The sequence below is a fragment of the Bemisia tabaci genome, chromosome 3, assembly GCF_918797505.1.
Source record: "Bemisia tabaci chromosome 3, PGI_BMITA_v3".
NCBI classification, from domain to species: Eukaryota; Metazoa; Arthropoda; class Insecta; order Hemiptera; family Aleyrodidae; genus Bemisia; species Bemisia tabaci.
In genome coordinates, this window is record NC_092795.1 from 14254781 (window position 1) to 14273475 (window position 18695).

At 38.8% G+C, this 18695-nt stretch overlaps 2 protein-coding genes across 3 annotated transcripts; both read left to right on the plus strand.

Annotated features, from left to right (window-relative positions):
* The first annotated feature begins 318 nt into the window (after window positions 1-318).
* LOC109033258 (protein D2) lies at window positions 319-5643 on the plus strand. 2 transcript variants are annotated; one of them, XM_072297880.1, is made up of 5 exons: window positions 319-769; window positions 1836-1962; window positions 2562-2699; window positions 3375-3450; window positions 5388-5643. In XM_072297880.1, exons 1-5 carry the CDS (start codon window positions 578-580, stop codon window positions 5572-5574), a joined length of 720 nt encoding a protein of 239 aa, XP_072153981.1. In that variant the 5' UTR covers window positions 319-577; the 3' UTR covers window positions 5575-5643. The 2 variants fall into 2 exon arrangements, with proteins under 2 accessions (XP_072153981.1, XP_072153982.1); XM_072297881.1 differs by having other exon boundaries at window positions 320-756.
* Window positions 5644-8326: 2683 nt separating this feature from the next.
* On the plus strand, window positions 8327-17119 carry LOC140224145 (protein D2-like). Its single transcript, XM_072297566.1, has 5 exons — window positions 8327-8378; window positions 13648-13758; window positions 15220-15360; window positions 16079-16160; window positions 16635-17119. Exons 1-5 carry the CDS (start codon window positions 8327-8329, stop codon window positions 16888-16890), a joined length of 642 nt encoding a protein of 213 aa, XP_072153667.1. The 3' UTR covers window positions 16891-17119.
* The last annotated feature ends 1576 nt before the right edge of the window (window positions 17120-18695 follow it).

The following is an 18695-nucleotide window of genomic DNA, read 5'->3' on the forward strand; positions in this document are numbered from 1 at the left end:
AAATTTTTGATTAAAGGGATTCTAAACGTTGCCTTGAAAATAACTTTTAAAAATTAATTTCATTTCAGGAACTTTGGTGTTTGGCCATTGTTTCGAAAAGACCATGTTCAAGCAGTCGTTTCGTGCCTCTAGTCTCTGACTTCTTCATCTAAAGTTGTAGAGTTATTCACCTCAAACTTCTCGGTGACTCACAAAAAGTTTTGAGGAACAAAAAAGGGAATCATAATTCAGAATTGTCTACAATATTTGATACGGCATCTTAATGATTTGATAAGGCGATGTGTGTGGTACAGTTCTGACATTCATTCACAAAATAAGAGCACAATGTTTCGATCTCGCTGACTGTGAATGGAGGCAACCATGTCCAAAGCTCCTCGCCGTATTTTGAGTCATATTGCATTGAAATTTTCTACCACAAAAAATAACTATGTGATAGAGCTGTATACCACATAGTATAACCACTACCTGCAGAAAAGTATAAAGAGGCGGTAAAATGAAATGTGAAGCGAATTCCCGAAAAGAGTAAGTTTTAAGTTTTTAAAGTTCTGCAGGAGCGGATAAATTTCTTCGGTTCAGAATGTTTGTTAAAAGTATCGAGTATGTATTTCGTCAAATCTGTATAGTTTCCTTGTGCTACACAAAGAACTCAGCAAGGATGGAGAAAATTTCAGCAGAGACAGAAATGACCTCCGTCTTGTTTGAAGCAATACTGATAGACAATGGTATAATTCCCGAAGTTTTACACGACCCCCCAAAGTATGTATTACATGTAAGTATAAAAACAGCTTATTTGCCTTATTTTATTGAATTTGCATGAAATTACTTCCGTATACACATACATATTATACATAGCAGCTCGTGTCACTGGTAACATGAAAAAACATGGGGAGGGGGGGGGCGAGAAACAAGGCTATAAGTACATATTAAAACCCGAGACGTTTCGGCTCAGATATTATTACATTTGGTTTTTTCTCCGACTGAAAATGGCTCAGCTCTAAGCCGAAACTTCTCGGGTTTTATTATGTATGTTTAGCCTTGTTTCCTGTTTCCCCTCCCTCTTTTTTTTTCATGTTGTCGTTATAGTCTCTGTGTCAATTTGATATTTTGGATTTTACTCGCGCAAATTCCTGCACATTAAAGGTATGTACACTGTACAGCAGTCTTGGATATCAAAATTGATCGCCAAGCCCTCACAGAATGAATCGTTTACTCTCAGAAATCTCGAGCTCCGGAGTTCATTTCAATCCGGAGTCTATTATGTCTCCAAAAAACTCTAGAAAAATGATCATATACTGAGTGAAATCCACCTCGTAAAATCAGAGTTAACCCTACAAAAGCGTTTGACTCTACTCCGCAAGAGCGGAAGTCTCTCCGGAAAATGAGTGGATTTAACTCTCCATTCATATCAATCTGGTAGGTAGTTTGGATACAAAGTAAGCACTGCAGTGAGGTGCATTATACGGATGTAACTCCGAGATTTCTCGCAATGCAGGCCGATTGCAAAGTACCTAGTTGACCCCCCGATTCGAAATTGCCGTTTCGACCTCGTGTTGTGCACTCAAAACAGCCTTAGAGTTTTAAATAATTAACAGAATCGTTTTTAATCAAATTGATGTTTCATTAAGCGAGTAGACCGTTGTTTTTAGGAAAGTAATTCATGCACCTCTCAGCGGCAAGTGTTTGTGGACTTTTACAACGTTCTCGGCCAAAAATTTCCGTGCAACCGTACTTGATCAACACTTTGAAAAAGGCGTTTTTTCGGTTGTTTTCACTACTCTCGTTAAAATCACCAATTTCCTTTTTCAATATCCATTTTTATCCCCGTAATATTGCAGGTTACTTACCCACCGAATTTGGAAGTTGACTTCGGTACAATGTTGTTACCTAAAGACGTAGCTGTTCGACCAAAGATACGGGAGTGGTACACAGAAACGGACTCTTATTACGTTCTTGTTATGACAGGTGAGAAAGTAGTCTGCTGCGATTTGAAAGCTGGAATTTATAATCCTTAGAATAATCAGTAATTCTCAAAATCCTTCATATCTGATTCAGTATACACCTAAAAATAAATTACTAATCGCTGCAACTCAGAAACTTTTTAAGTACAGAGAACTCATGAATTCGATACACAGTTTATTCAGATGCACTGGCTAACTAACAATTAAAAAAGAAATCAATGATTCCTTTCATGCGGTTTTCTTCTCTTTGCAACTCGCACGATTGAGGTCGCCAATGATTTGAAATAAAAAGTACACAATTCTCGGAAAAGTATATTGACACGCGAAAAAGGCAAAATCCTCACTGCACATGAGCCATTCCTTACGTCATCAACGACTGAAGCCAGGAATTATGAGTTTTTGAACCTCCGTTACTGTCACATGTCTCGTTCTCAAAATCAGCTGGTAGGATGTTCTCAGACCCCAAAATTTCATCGAAACCTCTAGGGCATTAATGACATTTTGCCGTAAAAATGAAAATCGCTGAATTTTGTGAAGGGTTGATGATCGATGAATGATGTTGAGAGCTTTAAAAACGTACCTCCGTTCTTGCCCCAAAATTAGGAATGGACGAGCCATGGTGTGAGAACTCGACGCAATTTATGTACCTGTACTGGTGTATCGGCAATATCCCCGAAACCAACATTTCAGCGGGTCATGTATACGCTCCGTACCTTGGTCCAAGACCGCGCAAAGACACCGGTTAGTCATTTTTAGTTAATACAAACATTTCATTAGATCATTTGAAGGGAATATATATCGACGGTGAAACTATCAAACCACGTATCTCGTTTGCGGTGTTTAAAAATCTACGCTCGCATTTTATTTTTTTGAAGTAGACCAAATCAATATATCATTCCTTGAAATTTTCACAGAATTTTCTCCGCACGAAGAGGAAAAATCACAGAAATTTTCAAGACTGGACGTTAAGTAGTTTTTCATTTAAAAAATGAAGTATGACAGGAAGTCTGCGACGTCGCAAATTGAGATACATGGTTTGGTAGTTTCACCGTCGATATGTATATAAAATCTAGCTCGATGCATGAAGAGTGAAGATCAAACTGGAAGCATTCATCAAAGCATTGAAGCAGTAATCGTCACATTGTTTTTAGCTTATTCACGCATAAAATCTTCATGTGCGTGACTTTGGTACATATTTTCAAGATTTGTTCATTCCTATCTTCAATTGGTATTATTTTAAAGCAAAAATTGCCCGTGCGCTTGTTCTTGCAAAAACGTCCTTATGTAAGACATTTAAAAATTCAATTATTTCCCTCCTGTTTCTTTCCTCGGCATTTAAAATTGTTCTAATTCATTTGATTGATTATAAGTTTCAACATGTATGCATTAAATTCATATGTTCATTGATTTTTTCAGGAGCTCATCGGTATGTTTTCATTCTGTATCGACAACCGGAAAAACTGGATTTTGACTTGCCAAATTTATACCGCGAGTAAGTTTTTTTTATGGATTTTAAGTTAACTTATTTGCATTACATGTCTTTTTTCAGTATCTTTGTCATCTATTAAGGTAGATCCTCTACTCGTCATCTGTGCTAACTTTCACGCATTGTTTACATGCAGTAAGTATTCTACCCTGGTAAAAATTGGCAGTAGAATCTGTGTTCCAAAATACCATAGACCTACAGCCGGCTGTTAGATTTCCAATAGCTTCTATAGCCGGCAACACGATTTCTTACAGCCTTTTATAGCCGATGGCGACTAAGCAACAGCCTGGCGATAAAGTGTATGCTAAACGTTACTAATTACGGATGCTAGGACTTAGTGAGTTTTTGGACTACAGCTCTCTTTTTGGGCCGTAGTATCTTGATTTATTTTGCGAGGAAAGCTCCGTACTTTTGAGGGATGCCTGCCATTCCTAACATGTTGGAGCGCCTGCAATTTTGTATGATACTGTGCTATACCTCTGGTGTGAAATAGTTGCTTCAGGCGCCGTGGTACGCTGCGGCGCGGCGGGCGGGCAACCAGCGCGAAACGCGCACTGGCACCTTCAAACCTAACAGGGATACTTCACGCATTGTGCAATGCGTGAGGTATCCCTATTAGGTTTGAAGGCGCCAGTGCGCCGCCGCTCCGCTTTGTGTTAGGCTCTAATATTTAATCTCGTGGAGTCAGCGTTTTTCAACTCATGACTTTGAAATGTTTGCACACTCTCTATGGATTATTCTCATTTTAATTGATGAAAAAAAATATGTAGTAAAGGAAAATATAATGTGCGTTTTGTAAATATTAAGGTGATTCCGTACAAACTTAAGGATTTACAAAGCACACGAATTTCTACACTTTTTCTTATACTTAGCCTTTTATAGCCGATGGCGAAAAAGCAACAGCCAGGCGATAAAGTGTAAAGCTCGGCGATAAGAACTATAGCCCGGCTGTATAATTTTTTATCACTTCGTGTAGCCCGGCCGTATAATTTTTTCCACTTTCCACAGCCAGCTATATGATTTTCTATCGCCTTCTTCAGTCGGCTATAAGAACTCCAATAGTATTTTGAAACGCAGCTCGTATCGCCAATTTTTACCAGGGTAATGTTCGAATGAGGCTTGTAATCAACTAAAGTAAAAGTAAAAGTGTTGCATTTTTTAGAAATCAGAGGACGCATGTTTGCATTGGAAACAATTTTAAAAAATTGCGAGATAAGTGTGTGAATCGTCTTTTACTTGCAATTTTGAAAGGCAAGATCTAATGAAACGTCTAGCTCTTCCTACAGCATTGATCGGCGGTGATATTACCAGACCACGTATTTCGTTTGCTTTATGTAAAAATCTCCGCTGCCGTTTTATTCTTTTGAAGGAGAGCAAGTCAATATCAGTTCTTGAAAATATCACTGAGTTTTCTCAACACAAAGAATAAAAAAACATGAAAGTTTTCTAGAGTTGACATTTAGTAGTTTTCATTTTCAAAAGTAAAGTATGACAGAAAGTCTACAACGTTGCAAACTGAGATACGGGGTCTGGTAATTTCACTCTTGATATGCTCATACGAGATGGATTCACAGTGACGTTGGTTTATGCACGGAAGGGATAAATAATTAGCCTATTGTAAGTCTAAAACCATCTTGTAAGGCAACCATTACAGAGATTAAAACATTGAAATCCAATTAAAACTAACTGAACATCTCCTACATTTCTGATTCGCTTCGGAAATATGAAATCTGCGAAGGAACATTTGTAAATGCTTGATATATATATAAAGTCGCTTTACAACGCACTCTGGCGTTCTACGACACCCAAACGCCACATATGCCTGTCTTCCCAGAGGTTCTCGGGCAACTGACACCGCAACATCTCTTCGTCAACGCCCGCAAATGCTTGATAATTCAGTAAAAACTCTCTAAAAATGTGTATACCATTTTTATCTGTTTCAGTCGCAATGATGTTCGCCGAACTTGCTTCTCGACGAGGAAGTTTTGGACACACTATAATCTGACACCAACGGCCTCTAACTTCTACTTGTCCAAATACAATGAAACATTGCCGTTTCCACGAACCATTCGTAAATCTCCTTCATGGATACTTCCCACAGCACTCCCAACAATTTTTTCCTTTATGTAACAATATTACTGTCCACGTGTAAAAGACAGAGACACCATTATCTACTTTATTAATTTATTATTTACTTTATTACTTTCTTCATTATTTACTTTTCTTAGTCCGTTGTAATTTCTCATGAGAATAAGGATAAATAAATTAATAAAAATATAGGAAAAAGTATGAAAATTTTAATAAAAACTTTAACAAATAAGAGACACAAAAGAAAAATGAAAATGAAAACTTCTATACTTAAAAAATGAAGATTTAAAAAATTATGTTTGAAAAAGAAATAAAAGAAACCAAAGAAATTAAAGAAGAATGAGAAATAGCATAAATAAAGTTTGAAAATGTTTAAAAACCCAAGAAAAAAAAATTACAAAAAAACATAAAAACTTTTAAAAGAAACATTTTTTTTAAAAAGGACAACAGAAACATGAAAAAAAACAGTCCGTAAAAGTAAAAAAAAAGTCCCCCATACAGTTTTTTAAATCAACGCAAATATTAAGGCCTCGAATAAAAACGTCAAAACTGATACTCAATTTTGAGAGTTGAATTGGGCTTGAGAAACATTACCTACTTTCGAAACAAAAATGTTAGTAGTAAAGTTAAGACAACCACCACGCTCGAGTTAGTCAACGGAAAGGGGAACTTTGAGCACCACAATAACATCTGCTATGATTTCCTTTTCATAATTTTTTTAATTAAGTTTTACAGCAAATATAGAAATTATAAAAGAAAATTTGGTCCTGCAATTGAATACAACTCGTTTGGCAGGACAAATCTACTTTATAAAGAGCTAAAACATGCAAGAAAAACAAAATTCAAAGATTTCTTAGTTGGCCAACATCTGGTGCTTCCTGATCTTTATTTATTCCCTAAACTCTAAAAAAGTATAAGAAAGAAATCTGATGAATATATTCAATAAAATCAAAAATGAAAAACGGATATAAAACAAATGAAAAAACTATAGAAGAAAAAGTGTGATAGAAGCGATTTGTGATAAAAATTACTGATAAAAGCTCATTTTTTGTGCAGCTATCTTTGAGAAAGACGGCCACGGAAAATACAAGCTGGAGAAAAAATAGCTACCTTGGATCTGAAGCATTATTAAATTAAAATATTCATACATTGCACAGAAAGCACATCCGTGAGGAGAGGTTGAACATGACATTCATGACTAAAACTGAGAATTTTCATGTCAATTTCGTCACTTTTTACTTAATGGGGATGTTGCTTGAATAAAGGTTTACAAGGATATAAAAAAACTTCACGTGGCGTGGCGTGCTTTGTGATAAATCGATTGATCTGCCATTTAAACCTACGTAAAAAAAATCGATAAACAGGGTGTTCGAAACGAACACCTTAATAATAGATTCTTTACCATAGCTTCGAATGGGGAAATATCCATTATCGATCATTCACGCCCCGTCACTGCTTAACTTAAAATACAACCGGCTTTTGTTATGAGTTACCATTCTTCACAATCGTCCAGAAAATCGAGATCGACATTTCCTAGCCGGTGCTGTCCTTCTGAAGCATCCCCTTTCGTGCAAAGGCCCCAACTCAACTGCGGCGAGACACAGTAGCCGTTGTCCGTCGCGTGGTACCCGGTGTGGCCGGCGAACATGAAACAATCGTGAGTTTTACCGTTGTCGTCCACAGTCACTTTCTCGATGACGGCATATCCGCTCGGGATATCCCCGGTGTCGATCACAGGATAATCCAAACCGTCGATCCTTTCGCCCCCGCATTTCATCGAAAACTTGTCCCCTTGCCACACCCCTTTCGCCGAGAACACCGCGAAAGCCGAAATCCATCCGCTCAAGTACGCGGGTCCAGAACCTCCACTCGTATGGTGACAAATCCGCCTCCAGAAGTCCATGTCGGCCTCGCAATCGGGATCGGTAGCCTTGACAAACTCATCCAGGATCTTAGTCAACATTTCACTCCACTTGACGCAATGCTCCCCGTACCCCTTCAACTTCGAAATGCGACCCCTGATGTCCTTCCAGTCGTCCACGGTGCCTAAAATTTCGATTTTCGGAATACCGCAGGCCAAGCAAATTTTGTAATCGAAAAACTTCTGACACGTCGCCATCAGCATGACGCTGCCGACGATTCGGTCGTTGTCCGTGGTCGTGGAGAAAGACGGCAAGGCCCAGTCGCACAAGTCGGCGTCTTTCAAATGTCCCCGCATCAACCCCACGATGGATTCGACCAGCAGGGCGTAGTTTGCGGTGTGCAGAGTCCCGACAGATTCCGCCACCAGTTCGGCTTTTCCCTCGTGAGCTACGGTCTGGGACCGGTACGTTTCGGCGTTAGCGTTGAAGTGGAAAGAGAACTGCGACATGATGGCAAGCCAAACGTCGTCCGGTCGGATCGAGAGGTTATAGTGTCTGTTGTACGCGTCCAGGACGCCGCAAACGAATCCGTGTTTGCGATACAAGAAATTTGCACTGTCGATGGTATTCGCTTGAATGACGTCCAAACCGTTCAACCGGCGGAAATCAATAAATTTCGTGAAATAATGCGCAGACGTGCTGTCACTCATACGGGGAAGTATTACTTTTTTGGGTTCGTTTTCCGGCGTTACTATTAACGTCGTCATAGTGAAATGTTAAAAAACGCGGAGGAACGGAGAGAAAGAGGGGAAAACGAGGAAAAAGAGGGGAAAACGGGGAAAAAGAGGGGAAAACGGGGAAAAAGAGGGAATAACGAGAAAAAAGAGGGATTAACGGGGGAAAAGAGGGAAAATGGGGGGAAATGGGGGGAAATGGGGGGAAATGGAGAAAAAGAGGAAAATGGCGAAACGCTCGCGCGCGTGGGTAAGTTGTTACACACCACTAGAATAAGCGCACTTTCCACGCTGATAGAAACAAGAGTTTTGAGTATATTCTAGAAAAAAAAAAAAAAGAAAAAAAAAAACAGATCCAGAATACTCGACTTGATTGTTTAACTGTCACCGTAAGTAAATGTCATTATCGCGAAATGTAAAAAAAAACGCTGGAAAAAGAGGGGTAGAATTCCAATGCGCACGTAGAAAAGTAGTTACATACTGCGAGAATTAGGGATTTTCCACTCTGGCGGAAATGCGGGTTTTGAGTATATTCTAGCACAAAATAAGCAGTTCAAGAATACTCAACTCGGTTGTTAAACGAGATTAAGAAATCAATCACTGTAATTAAATGTTGTCATTCAAAATGTTTAAAAACGCGGAAACAGAGGGGAAAATTGCGATACGCACGTAGAAAAGTAGTTACATACTGCGAGAATAAGCGCACTTTCCTCGCTGGCAGAAACGTGGGTTTTGAGTATATTCTAGCACAAAATGAACAGTCCACGAATCCTCAACTTGGTTGTTTAACGAGATTAAGAAATCAATCACTGTAATTAAACGTTGTCATTCAAAATGTTTAAAAAGCGTGGGAAACAGAGGGGAACGCTGCCGCACGCACGTGGGTAAGCAGTTAAATACCGCTAGAATAAGCGCACTTTCCACGATGGAAGAAACGCGAGTTTTGAGTATGTTCTAGCACGGAATGAACAGTTCAAGAAAACTCGACTTGATTATGTTTAACTAGAAAGGAAAATCGATCACTGTAAATAAAAGCCGAAGAGAAACAACGGTCAGAATACACTGCGTTATTTTTGCGCAACATTCGCTAACCACGGTGAAGGTACAATCGCACTCTCTAGAGCATTCGCCGACGCGCTCCGAGGGGAACCCCACGACCGAAGAGAGTGGAGGCACCGAAGAAGACCGAGAGTGGGGGAACTTTGGCTTGCCAAAATGCGCATGAGTCTGCAATGCAAGTGCAATTGCGCAATTTCGCAATGTTACCCGTGGTCGTGGTCTCCAGCGACCGCGGCGCGCCAGTGTCGGCGACCGGAACTAAGCCATTCCCGTGCCCCCGTCCCGCCCAGCCCGACGCGACGCCGCGACGCCTGTTTGTGTTTGTCCCTCCTTCATTCTCGAAATTCGATTAATTTCTCGGCGGGCTATTTGAATAAACTACCAGTAATGGTAAGAATGGACCACTAGATAAGGTACGAATTTCAGCATTCTGATACATGTTTCTTAACCAAAATTTTACGTAGAATACGATACGCACAACAAAAATTACCGAAATTAACTCCTTACGAAGATATTTAATGATTCTTAATGCGTGAATTCAAACCACCCGCTCATGAAAACTCAATGGTCTACGTGATTCACATCGCGCGCTAAACGTTATCATGACAGTCTCTGCGATATAAAAATCTGGCAACCTCAATCGTGACACTTTGGCTCAGTTATAGCAAATTGCTAATAGTTTGAACAACACATGATGGAAAATGAACATTCCTCGATTGAGAAGCTTGCTGAAACCGTTGTATTGGGCGATTTGACTCACGTAGAGTTTTGAGTTTCTTGTGAGCGGGCAGTTCAAATTCCTCGTAACCAATGTGAAATAAAAACGTTAATATCTTCGTTAGGAGTTGGTTTCCGTAATTTTCGTTGTGTGAATCGTTTTTTACGTGAAATTTTGGTTAAGAAACATGTATCAGATCGCTTAAATTCGTACCTTGTCTAGTGGTCCATTCTACGTTACAAGATACGTATTGAGTATTCCCATATTCTTTCACGCAAAAAATGTGGAACACATTTAAAACTATAAGAGCGAAATCAGGGGTTTCCGTCTATTCGTATCTGTCAATTCATTCCCGCTTGTGAGATAAATCAAAATGAAAACAAGTGGAAAATGAGATTAAAAACAATCAATTTCGCTCAACAATTAACATTATTTAGTTTTGCAGCATTTTATAACTTTCATGTAATAAATCCTCGGAGCTCAAAAACTTTTCAAGGATAAATGGACTGCGTTAAGCAGAAAGGAACCAAGCCACATCAGCTATTGTCAAATTTAACCAGACAAATTAATTTTTTCCATGAAAACAGTTGTGCGGATTTTCGTGCAAATTTCAGTGAATTTTCTGCATAGTACAAAGCAAATTCCCTGAAATTTTCAAAGGAATCTGCACAAACCGTATTTTGTAAAAAATTAAATTGCCTCGTTAAATTTGGCAATAGCTGATGTGGCTAAAAAACATTTTCGAGGTTTTCTTTTGTCCCCCAAGTAGACTGACAATTTCCATAAAAAAATTTTACATGATACTCTTTCTGGGTTGTAAATAATGACACTTGAAGGAAGAGCATTAGTGCCCTTTCTGTAATACATGGGGGAAAGATCCATAAAGAGTGATAGAATGAAGCCAGAAAATTATTTTAGCCCTTGTTTTTCATCTCAAATGTATGGCAATGATGCATGTCTATAGCGAAAGTTGGAAATTGTATATCTCCATTGCTACGTTTAAAAATTTCTGCTCTCTTTTTATACTACTTTTTTAAAGAGAGCTAATAAAGATTTCCCCATGAAATTTTCAGAAAACAATCTTGATGGTGTGAAGAAAATTTACACAAAATTTCAATAGAGAATACTTAAGAACAAAAAAAAGAAGAAATAAAATTGGCAATGTCGCAATTGATGGTATGCGATTTCGAACTTTCACCATGTGGTTTGCCCACAGCTCTGTAAATTCTAAAAATATTTCTGGCTTATTTCAAGTCAAGAAATTTAAAAAAAAAATAAAAAAAAAATAAAAAAAAAAAAAAAAAAAAAAAAAAAAAAAAAAAAAAAAAAAAAAAAAAAATGTATCCTCTGAAGTTCAATAGCGTAGTAATCTTCTACCTACTTCCTCATCCAACCTGTTAAGGGCTCCTCTTACTTCCTACACTCAAGGTTCATTCAATTCTCACTCCTTTCATTTTCAGCGTGAGTGAAGCGTGTAGCGTGATCACTGTCGTTTCGAAACGCAAAACTAACGTCTCAATCGTATCAAAACAAAACAAACGACGAGTTGCCGCTGCCGATGCGCGCGCACCCAGTGGGCATGTACTGCAGAAACGGCACTATATTGCTGCAACAGTGCCCTTTCTGCTCTACGTGAGGAACTTAACCCCTGTCAATAACACATAAAAAATGCGAATATAGTGCCCTGTCTGCACTACAGGATGTGTCTACATACACTAATGCGAAAACCGCAAAAAACTCAATTTCGAAAAACATGTCGATTGTGCCCTTTCTGTAATAGCTGATTCAAATGGAATGTAAATCGTCCTGTGAACACCATTGAAAGCAGCATGTAGAATGGAACTCCGGTTTATTACGAACTGTATCGATCACCACACATTCATACCCACATATCTCACTGAGACTGCATAGGTAGTGTAAAGTAAGGGTTAAGAGGGTTCGCTCAAGTAATGTGCTCTTTTAATAATCATCAAATTAATCTCATGTTGAACTCGAATTATCATTCACAGCGATTTGAATCAAACATTGCGTCATGCCCAATTTTCAAGTTCATTCGTTGACCAGTTGTTGCTTTGTCTCACAGGGACAGTTCCCCATAAACATGAATGCTGTGTATTTCAGCGAGCAATTGTGAAATGTTCAGTCAATTTTTGCACTTGCAATTTCGGTTCGTGAATGTTATCCTCGCTGTCCTGTTAACCATCTCTCTGGTTCCATGTGTCTTACCTTTGTATCCCGACATTTTAAACGTCAGTGCGGAGCAAGTTTTTTATTTATTGAACAAAACGAGAATTTTGGGTGATGTCATACAGAAGGCTCCAAAATATACATGCATGGTGAGTGATGACTAACCAAACACAGACCGATTGGCGGTGATGGAGGAAAATTGTTGTATTTAGAAAATTGCATATTGATCGAGGTTTTGAGCGCGTAACATTTCTGAAATGTAGATCGTAATACTTTTTTTCTCTCGTCTGATAAGGTACACTGAAGAGGACTCCAGTGCTCCAAAATAGTGCTATAAAAATAGCTTGATGCTCATATTCCGTGTGATTGTTCCTTAGAGGTGTATCACTGTTCGTAGGATACCACTGTTGGTTCTCGCTAGGGCTCGTTTTGCCTACTCTCTCAAATGCAGGGGGACTCATTCACACATCAGTTTTAAATACCACTGCTGCTGCCTATAGGAACTCGTTTTGCCTATACCTTGTAGGGTAAAGGGGGAGCGCTTTTACATGCGAGTGAAATATGTATGTACACGAATGTTCATACCCTGAAAATTAGACTTCTTCATTGGTTCAAAAATTTCCCTGAGCGAGTTCAAGGAACAACTTCTCTGTTACAGGTTGTATTTCGGGAATTTGAAATACAATTTTTTACCCGGAGAATATAAATACAGCATGCAGCTGCCGGGAAGAGAGTGAATTGTGCGCTAAATTCTACATTGGTTACAGTATTCAAAATTGAAAGGCATGAACGATTCTCAGTTCATTCCGTTCTCATGGTCTTCCTTCTCTGGTATCGCTCCAATTCTTGACTCGAATAAATTTGCTCTTGATCGCAGAACTGCAAACTTTCAGCCTTGACATTTTAATTGTTATTTCCTGCAAGATACCACATATTTTTTTCCAAAGGTTGCAAATTTTCAATTATATTTCACGCTTTTGATAGACGGCCAATTATCATTACAGTTTTTATTTTCGCGGAGATAAAAAAAAAATTTCGACAAATCATTAATCGATTTCGGAAACCTTCCAAGAAATTGTCAGAAATTACTCTACAAATGCTCCTTTGGGCAGAAAAGCTGCATAAAATCTGTGCATAATCTCTCAAAATTAAAAAATGGATCCTTTTTCTGGAGAGTCTTTAGAGTTCAAACAAAGTCCCAATGGGCTCTGCGAGATTTTTGAAAAAGTGTACCAAACGAATCCCAAAATGTTCTCCAAAAGGGCTGCTATGAAGCCCTTTTCAGTCAAAGTTTACAGAGGATCGATCTCAAACATCTAATCCAAGCCAGCCCACTGAGCGTTTATCAACCTTATTGCTCTAAATTGTTGAATGATACAGTGAATTGAATGTGAAAAATTACAGTAGAGCTTCGAAGTTCAGTTCATGAACCGCAACTCAAACCTCTCTGTAATTTTTCAGATGAGATGGATACCTTGTAAATTTTTCGTTCACAAATTTCATCACGACGATAACGTCTCATTGCTTGATCTGGTTCCAGGTATCATATTTTGAGAACACTGCCGTGGAGCTGGGAACGTTCTTGAGGCAAAGCTGATCAGATATCCTCCCCACTGGTGCCGGTGGACCGGTGAAGAGAGTAGCTACTACACATTTTTGGTGACGGGTGAGACCTGCACTCTGCCGTGCTAAGGAAGAACGCCGTATAAACATTCGAGAGTTACCAAATTTCCTACAATAAAATGTTTATTTTTGAGGAGCGCTATGAATATTTTGCCTTTTTTTCAGAAATTTGTGGTTAAATTGTGAACAAAATTATCTGAAAAATTGGAAGGGAAATATCCACGAGTTTACCAGGAAATTCGTGTTTTATCAAAGGAAATTTGACAACGCCTGAACATTCGCACGGCGTTTTTCCTTAGCACGGTCATTATTGTACCGAATACCATTCGTTTGACCCCTGGATGTATGCCAGTTTATGCCTCGAAGCATATAGATGAGCCTAAACACCCAACCTGAGTTAAAGTTAGAAAGTAGTGCGGATTGCGGAAAGTGCGAGGCCATCCTAGCGAACACGGAAAAAACAATTTAGCTCTGAGTCCTAACACTTAAGGTCAAATGGCACCGACTACAGGCAGTAATGCTGATTACTGCAGCTTTAAGGTCCAGCCCTACTGCCTTTAGATGGCGTCATTCGACCCAAAGTGTTAGGGCTCAGCATGAAGTTGTTTCTTCCGTGCCTGTTCCGTATTATACGCGAGAGACTTTAACGAGCGGGTAGGAAAAGCACCGCTAATTTTGGAATCCAGCAAGCTGTAATACTTGTGTTTTTCTAATCAGTACATTACAAATTGAGGGGCCATACGCCTTGCCCCCTCCCAGCTTGGCGTAAAAATCTGCCATTTTGCAAAGTTGTCGCAGCGGGCGCAGAATACCACCCGTAAACGGTCAAATGATGTTTTCATACATTACGGGGGAATTTTCGTTTCATACGTGCAACGAGGGCGCTTTTTCTAGGTTATTTTAACTAGCATTGTCATCGATACTGTGTTGACGTTTTATCAATGATGATCTTTCCGCGCATTATCAAATGAGATAAAATTGAAAAAAAATATGAATATTGTGCAATTATTAATTTGGCATGCATAGTGGCGTATCTTCTATCCTATGACGCGATCTCCTGGAAATTGATACTTCCTCGGAAATGATTTTATTTTTGTAACGTGTCGGAGAGACTCTGTTAATTTGAGACATAAAGATAGATCTTTATAGGGACCGAAAACGCTCATCGTGAACTGAACATCAAATTCCAGGAGATCTAGATCGAGAAAATAAAAAAATAATTTTAAAAAAACGCACGCAAAAGCTTTATTTAGTCATAGAGAATGTTTGAAATCATGTGATGATTCCTATCATAAATATCAAATATTAGAAATGGTTCGAGTTATGAAGTATTGAGTATCTTTTTTCGTGATTTCGATTTAAAGGCATCATTCTCTCATTGCTTCTTTCAGTGAATTATTTCAACATGTCTTGAAGATCATTCAAAAATAACTATGACGTGAACGAAACTAGTAATCATGGGAAAATAATTGCATGAGCCTCAACATTAATCTTATGATTTCAGGTCCGGACGAGCCAAGTAGAGAACATCCCGTGGAAGGGGAATATATTCACTGGCTTATTGGAAATATAAAGGGTGACAAAATACTTCAAGAAAAAGAGTACATTTATGAATACATTGGACCTGATCCAAAAAAAGGAACAGGTATAAATTAGTCCTTAATACAAGATGTATCCTACTCAATAGTCAAAAAACATCCAAAATAACCATGCTTCCAATTAAGGAGGGTGAGGGGGGGAGAGGGATGAAGTCTTTGAGTTTATAAATTAGTATTATCATCTTCTGGAGGAATTAAAAACAAGACGTTCCAACGCAGTTGCGTTTGAGGATGCTTCTCTCAGTGGCAGAAGGAAGTAATTTGGTTGCCCATACATTGTTAAAAATCAGTGATTTACTCTGAGTGAATAGCCAGCGTGAAAAAAAAATCCAGCGCAAAGTTTCGCGCCGTACTCTGAGTTAATAGATCGGAGCGTACATATCACGGATGAATTAGTTGAGGTACCTCACGTAGCGTGAATTCAGGGCATTCTGTTACGAGCGCCGAATGGCGAAATGGTAGCACACTCGTCTATCACCGCCGCGACCAGAGGTCGAATCTATGCTGTGGCGATTCCGTTTTACGTTTGCCTGTCAGATTCTCACCCCCGCGCCCGCCAGAGCGCGAGATTCGCACTTTGGATAATCTTGATAGGAAAATACCATTTTGTACTTGATGGCGCATACTGATACACACGATTTTCCACCAGATGTTGGTCTTCTACGCACTCAGTTCTCCTCATGCTTCATTCGCGAGGTCTAGTATATCTAAAGAGCTAGACGTACTGACCTTAACAATTCTAAAATGGATGTGTATTCTTTACAGGGAAACACAGAGTAGTCTACTTAGTATTCAAGCAACCCGATGGAAAGTTAAAGTTTGATGAACCAAGATTAAATGACAGCACGTAAGTATTTTGCAAGACAATGCATCTACAAATCACATTTCACATGCTTTAATGCTCTGAAAACTAACAATTCATAACACAATTTAAATCAAAGAAAAGGTTTTAAAAACTGTCCGAAACAACGTAAGGAAACTTTACTTGCTTACTTAAATCGCCCATGTGCACTATAAAGTTTACGTGGGGTATGAAGAGTCGAGGTTAGGTTACAAATGAAGGAATATTCACGTCATTGTGATTGGATTTGAATGTACGGAGAAATATTGGTTCTGTTTCTTTTAAACTTCTCGTACATGTTGTCATCTCTTTTTTTTTAGATAGTTACATGCTTTTTAGCCATACCACAGCTCCTCCTAAAATTTAAACAAAAAATGAGCATTCAACGATCCTTTCATTTTCTCAACAAGTCTTCATTTTCCCTGAGACAGTTTTTTAAAGTTTGCTTTCATTTTTTTTTTTTTTTTTTTTTTTTTTCAGGCGAGAAAATCCACGTAGGAAGAACTTTTCCTGTGGCAAGTTCGCGAAAAAATACAATCTTGGTGACCCTGTGGCTGCTAATTTTCTGTACGTAGAGTGGGGGCTCAACAAGTCGAGAGTTATTCCTCCGTGGTCAATGGGAGGAAAAGTTACGCTGCCAACACATCCTGACTATGTCTGGGATCCAGAAGAGAATATGCCGTGGTTTTTGAGCAAAAAGGATCTGGAGAAACCGGTCACACCAGAACCCTTTTGAATGATGAATATAATGAATATACTCTTATGAAGAGATTGCTTGTGCAATCAACATTGATGAGGAATAACTGAGCATTTCTGAGGCGCAAACATAAAGTTAGGCAAAGCGTATCGAATCGACAGTAAAAATTAGAAAATTAACCTTTCCCATCATTCAGATAAAAGACAAAAAAAATATATTAATGAAAGTGACATTTGCTGAATAAAAACAGAAACATTTTTTAAGTCAATAGTTACGTATTTTTTCTGCGTCTCCCAAACATTCTCCCCCCGCTCGAGGGTGCGGCTTATTTCCGTCATGTAGGAAAATATGCAAGGTCCGGGTGGCAATCGGTTCTACCTATGAAAATAATGAGCTGTATAAAATTTTAGCCAATTTGAAGCTTTTTTAGATGATGCTCAAAGGGATCAAAACTACGGGCAAAATTACATTGGTTTGAATGGGCGGAAAAACGCCTGATCTGCGAAAATGCGTTTTTTGCATCTAAAATGCGCTTAAATGAAGAAAACCTGACCAACCTTTTAGAGAGGCATCTAGGAGCCCATTTGAAACGAGAAAATTACACTTTTGACCCCTGAGTCAACACCCCCGGGAACAGGGGAGTCACGGCGTAGCCGGTTTTGAGGCGCCGTACCTGCAGCTAAGTGATCGCTTTTGAGACTTTCTGATCGAACTCAAAATAAGTGTTCCGAAGTTGAAGAGGCTAATGTACCTCACAACTTGATGAGAAATAATATATAATAGTTGTTGTAGTCCTTGAGAACCATACTTGGCCCTTTACAATGTTGCCTCCCGGTTTCAGGACATTTTGTCAACGATTTTTTGTCCGCGCACCTTTTTTGTCCAGTAGTTTACGCCCACGCGTTTAGCAACTGTGACTTGGTCCAAGCGTTATATTTTAGTCGGTATGTAAAATTATGTTGACAATATGGAAATGAGAAATTGAGAGAGAAGGAGGTGTTGCTATGGTTGCTCATTTTCTAAATGAAATGTTATTACTTTCTCCTTTTGAATCTTCTTTTTAAATTCTCATTGGTGAATATTTGGTTTTATTTCTATCCTTATTCGATGTACAATATACCTTATATATGTATAGGTACTTTTTTATTATTTTAATTTTTTCTTCACGAAATTATTACTCCATTTCGAAGACATTTATATTTTTAAAACGTGATAAATATTTGTAAAACCTTCTCCAAGCGACATTAATCTCAATGAGCCGCAGTTGTGCCAACAGAAACTGCAAAAATGAATAAAAAGGGGGGGGGACAAGAAGCACGCAATCTTTAGTTTAAACCCGTTTGCACATCGATCTTTTAGAGTCAAATACGTCAAATTTTAAGCGTTTGGTTGCGCGTGCACCTCGCTGCAGCACAATAAAAGCACAAAATGTAAAAGAAAAAATTAAAGTGCTTTGGAAATCATTAAATTTGACACGGAGCCACCAACATTTAAAAAACACACATTATACTATTATTCTCCTTTGATAAATTGATACATATTTTTCCCCATCAATTTAAATGAGAATAATAAATGCAGAGTGTACAAACATTTCAAAATCAAGAGTTAAAAAACGCTGACTATGCGAGTATTAATATTAAAGCATAACAGAGCGGAGCTGCGTGCTGACAGCGCGAGAGGCTCACGGGCGCCTACAAACCTAAGTGGATACTTCACGCATTGCACAATGCTTGAAGTATCCACTTAGGTTTGTAGGCACCAATGCGCGTTTCGCGCTAGCCGCCCGCCCGCCGCGCCGTGCAGCGGCACCTGAAGCAACTATTTCACAACAGAGGTGTTCTTAA

Bases quoted from the DNA above. Each gene is read 5' to 3' on its own strand.
- LOC140224145 (XM_072297566.1), top strand. From the start codon at position 8,327: ATGGGGGGAAATGGAGAAAAAGAGGAAAATGGCGAAACGCTCGCGCGC. The intron at 13,759-15,219 runs GTGAGACCTGCA...TTATGATTTCAG, and splicing joins CTACACATTTTTGGTGACGG to GTCCGGACGAGCCAAGTAGA. The intron at 15,361-16,078 runs GTATAAATTAGT...TATTCTTTACAG, and splicing joins TGATCCAAAAAAAGGAACAG to GGAAACACAGAGTAGTCTAC.
- LOC109033258 (XM_072297880.1), top strand. From the start codon at position 578: ATGTTTGTTAAAAGTATCGAGTATGTATTTCGTCAAATCTGTATAGTT. The intron at 1,963-2,561 runs GTGAGAAAGTAG...CCCCAAAATTAG, and splicing joins TTACGTTCTTGTTATGACAG to GAATGGACGAGCCATGGTGT. The intron at 3,451-5,387 runs GTAAGTTTTTTT...TATCTGTTTCAG, and splicing joins TTGCCAAATTTATACCGCGA to TCGCAATGATGTTCGCCGAA.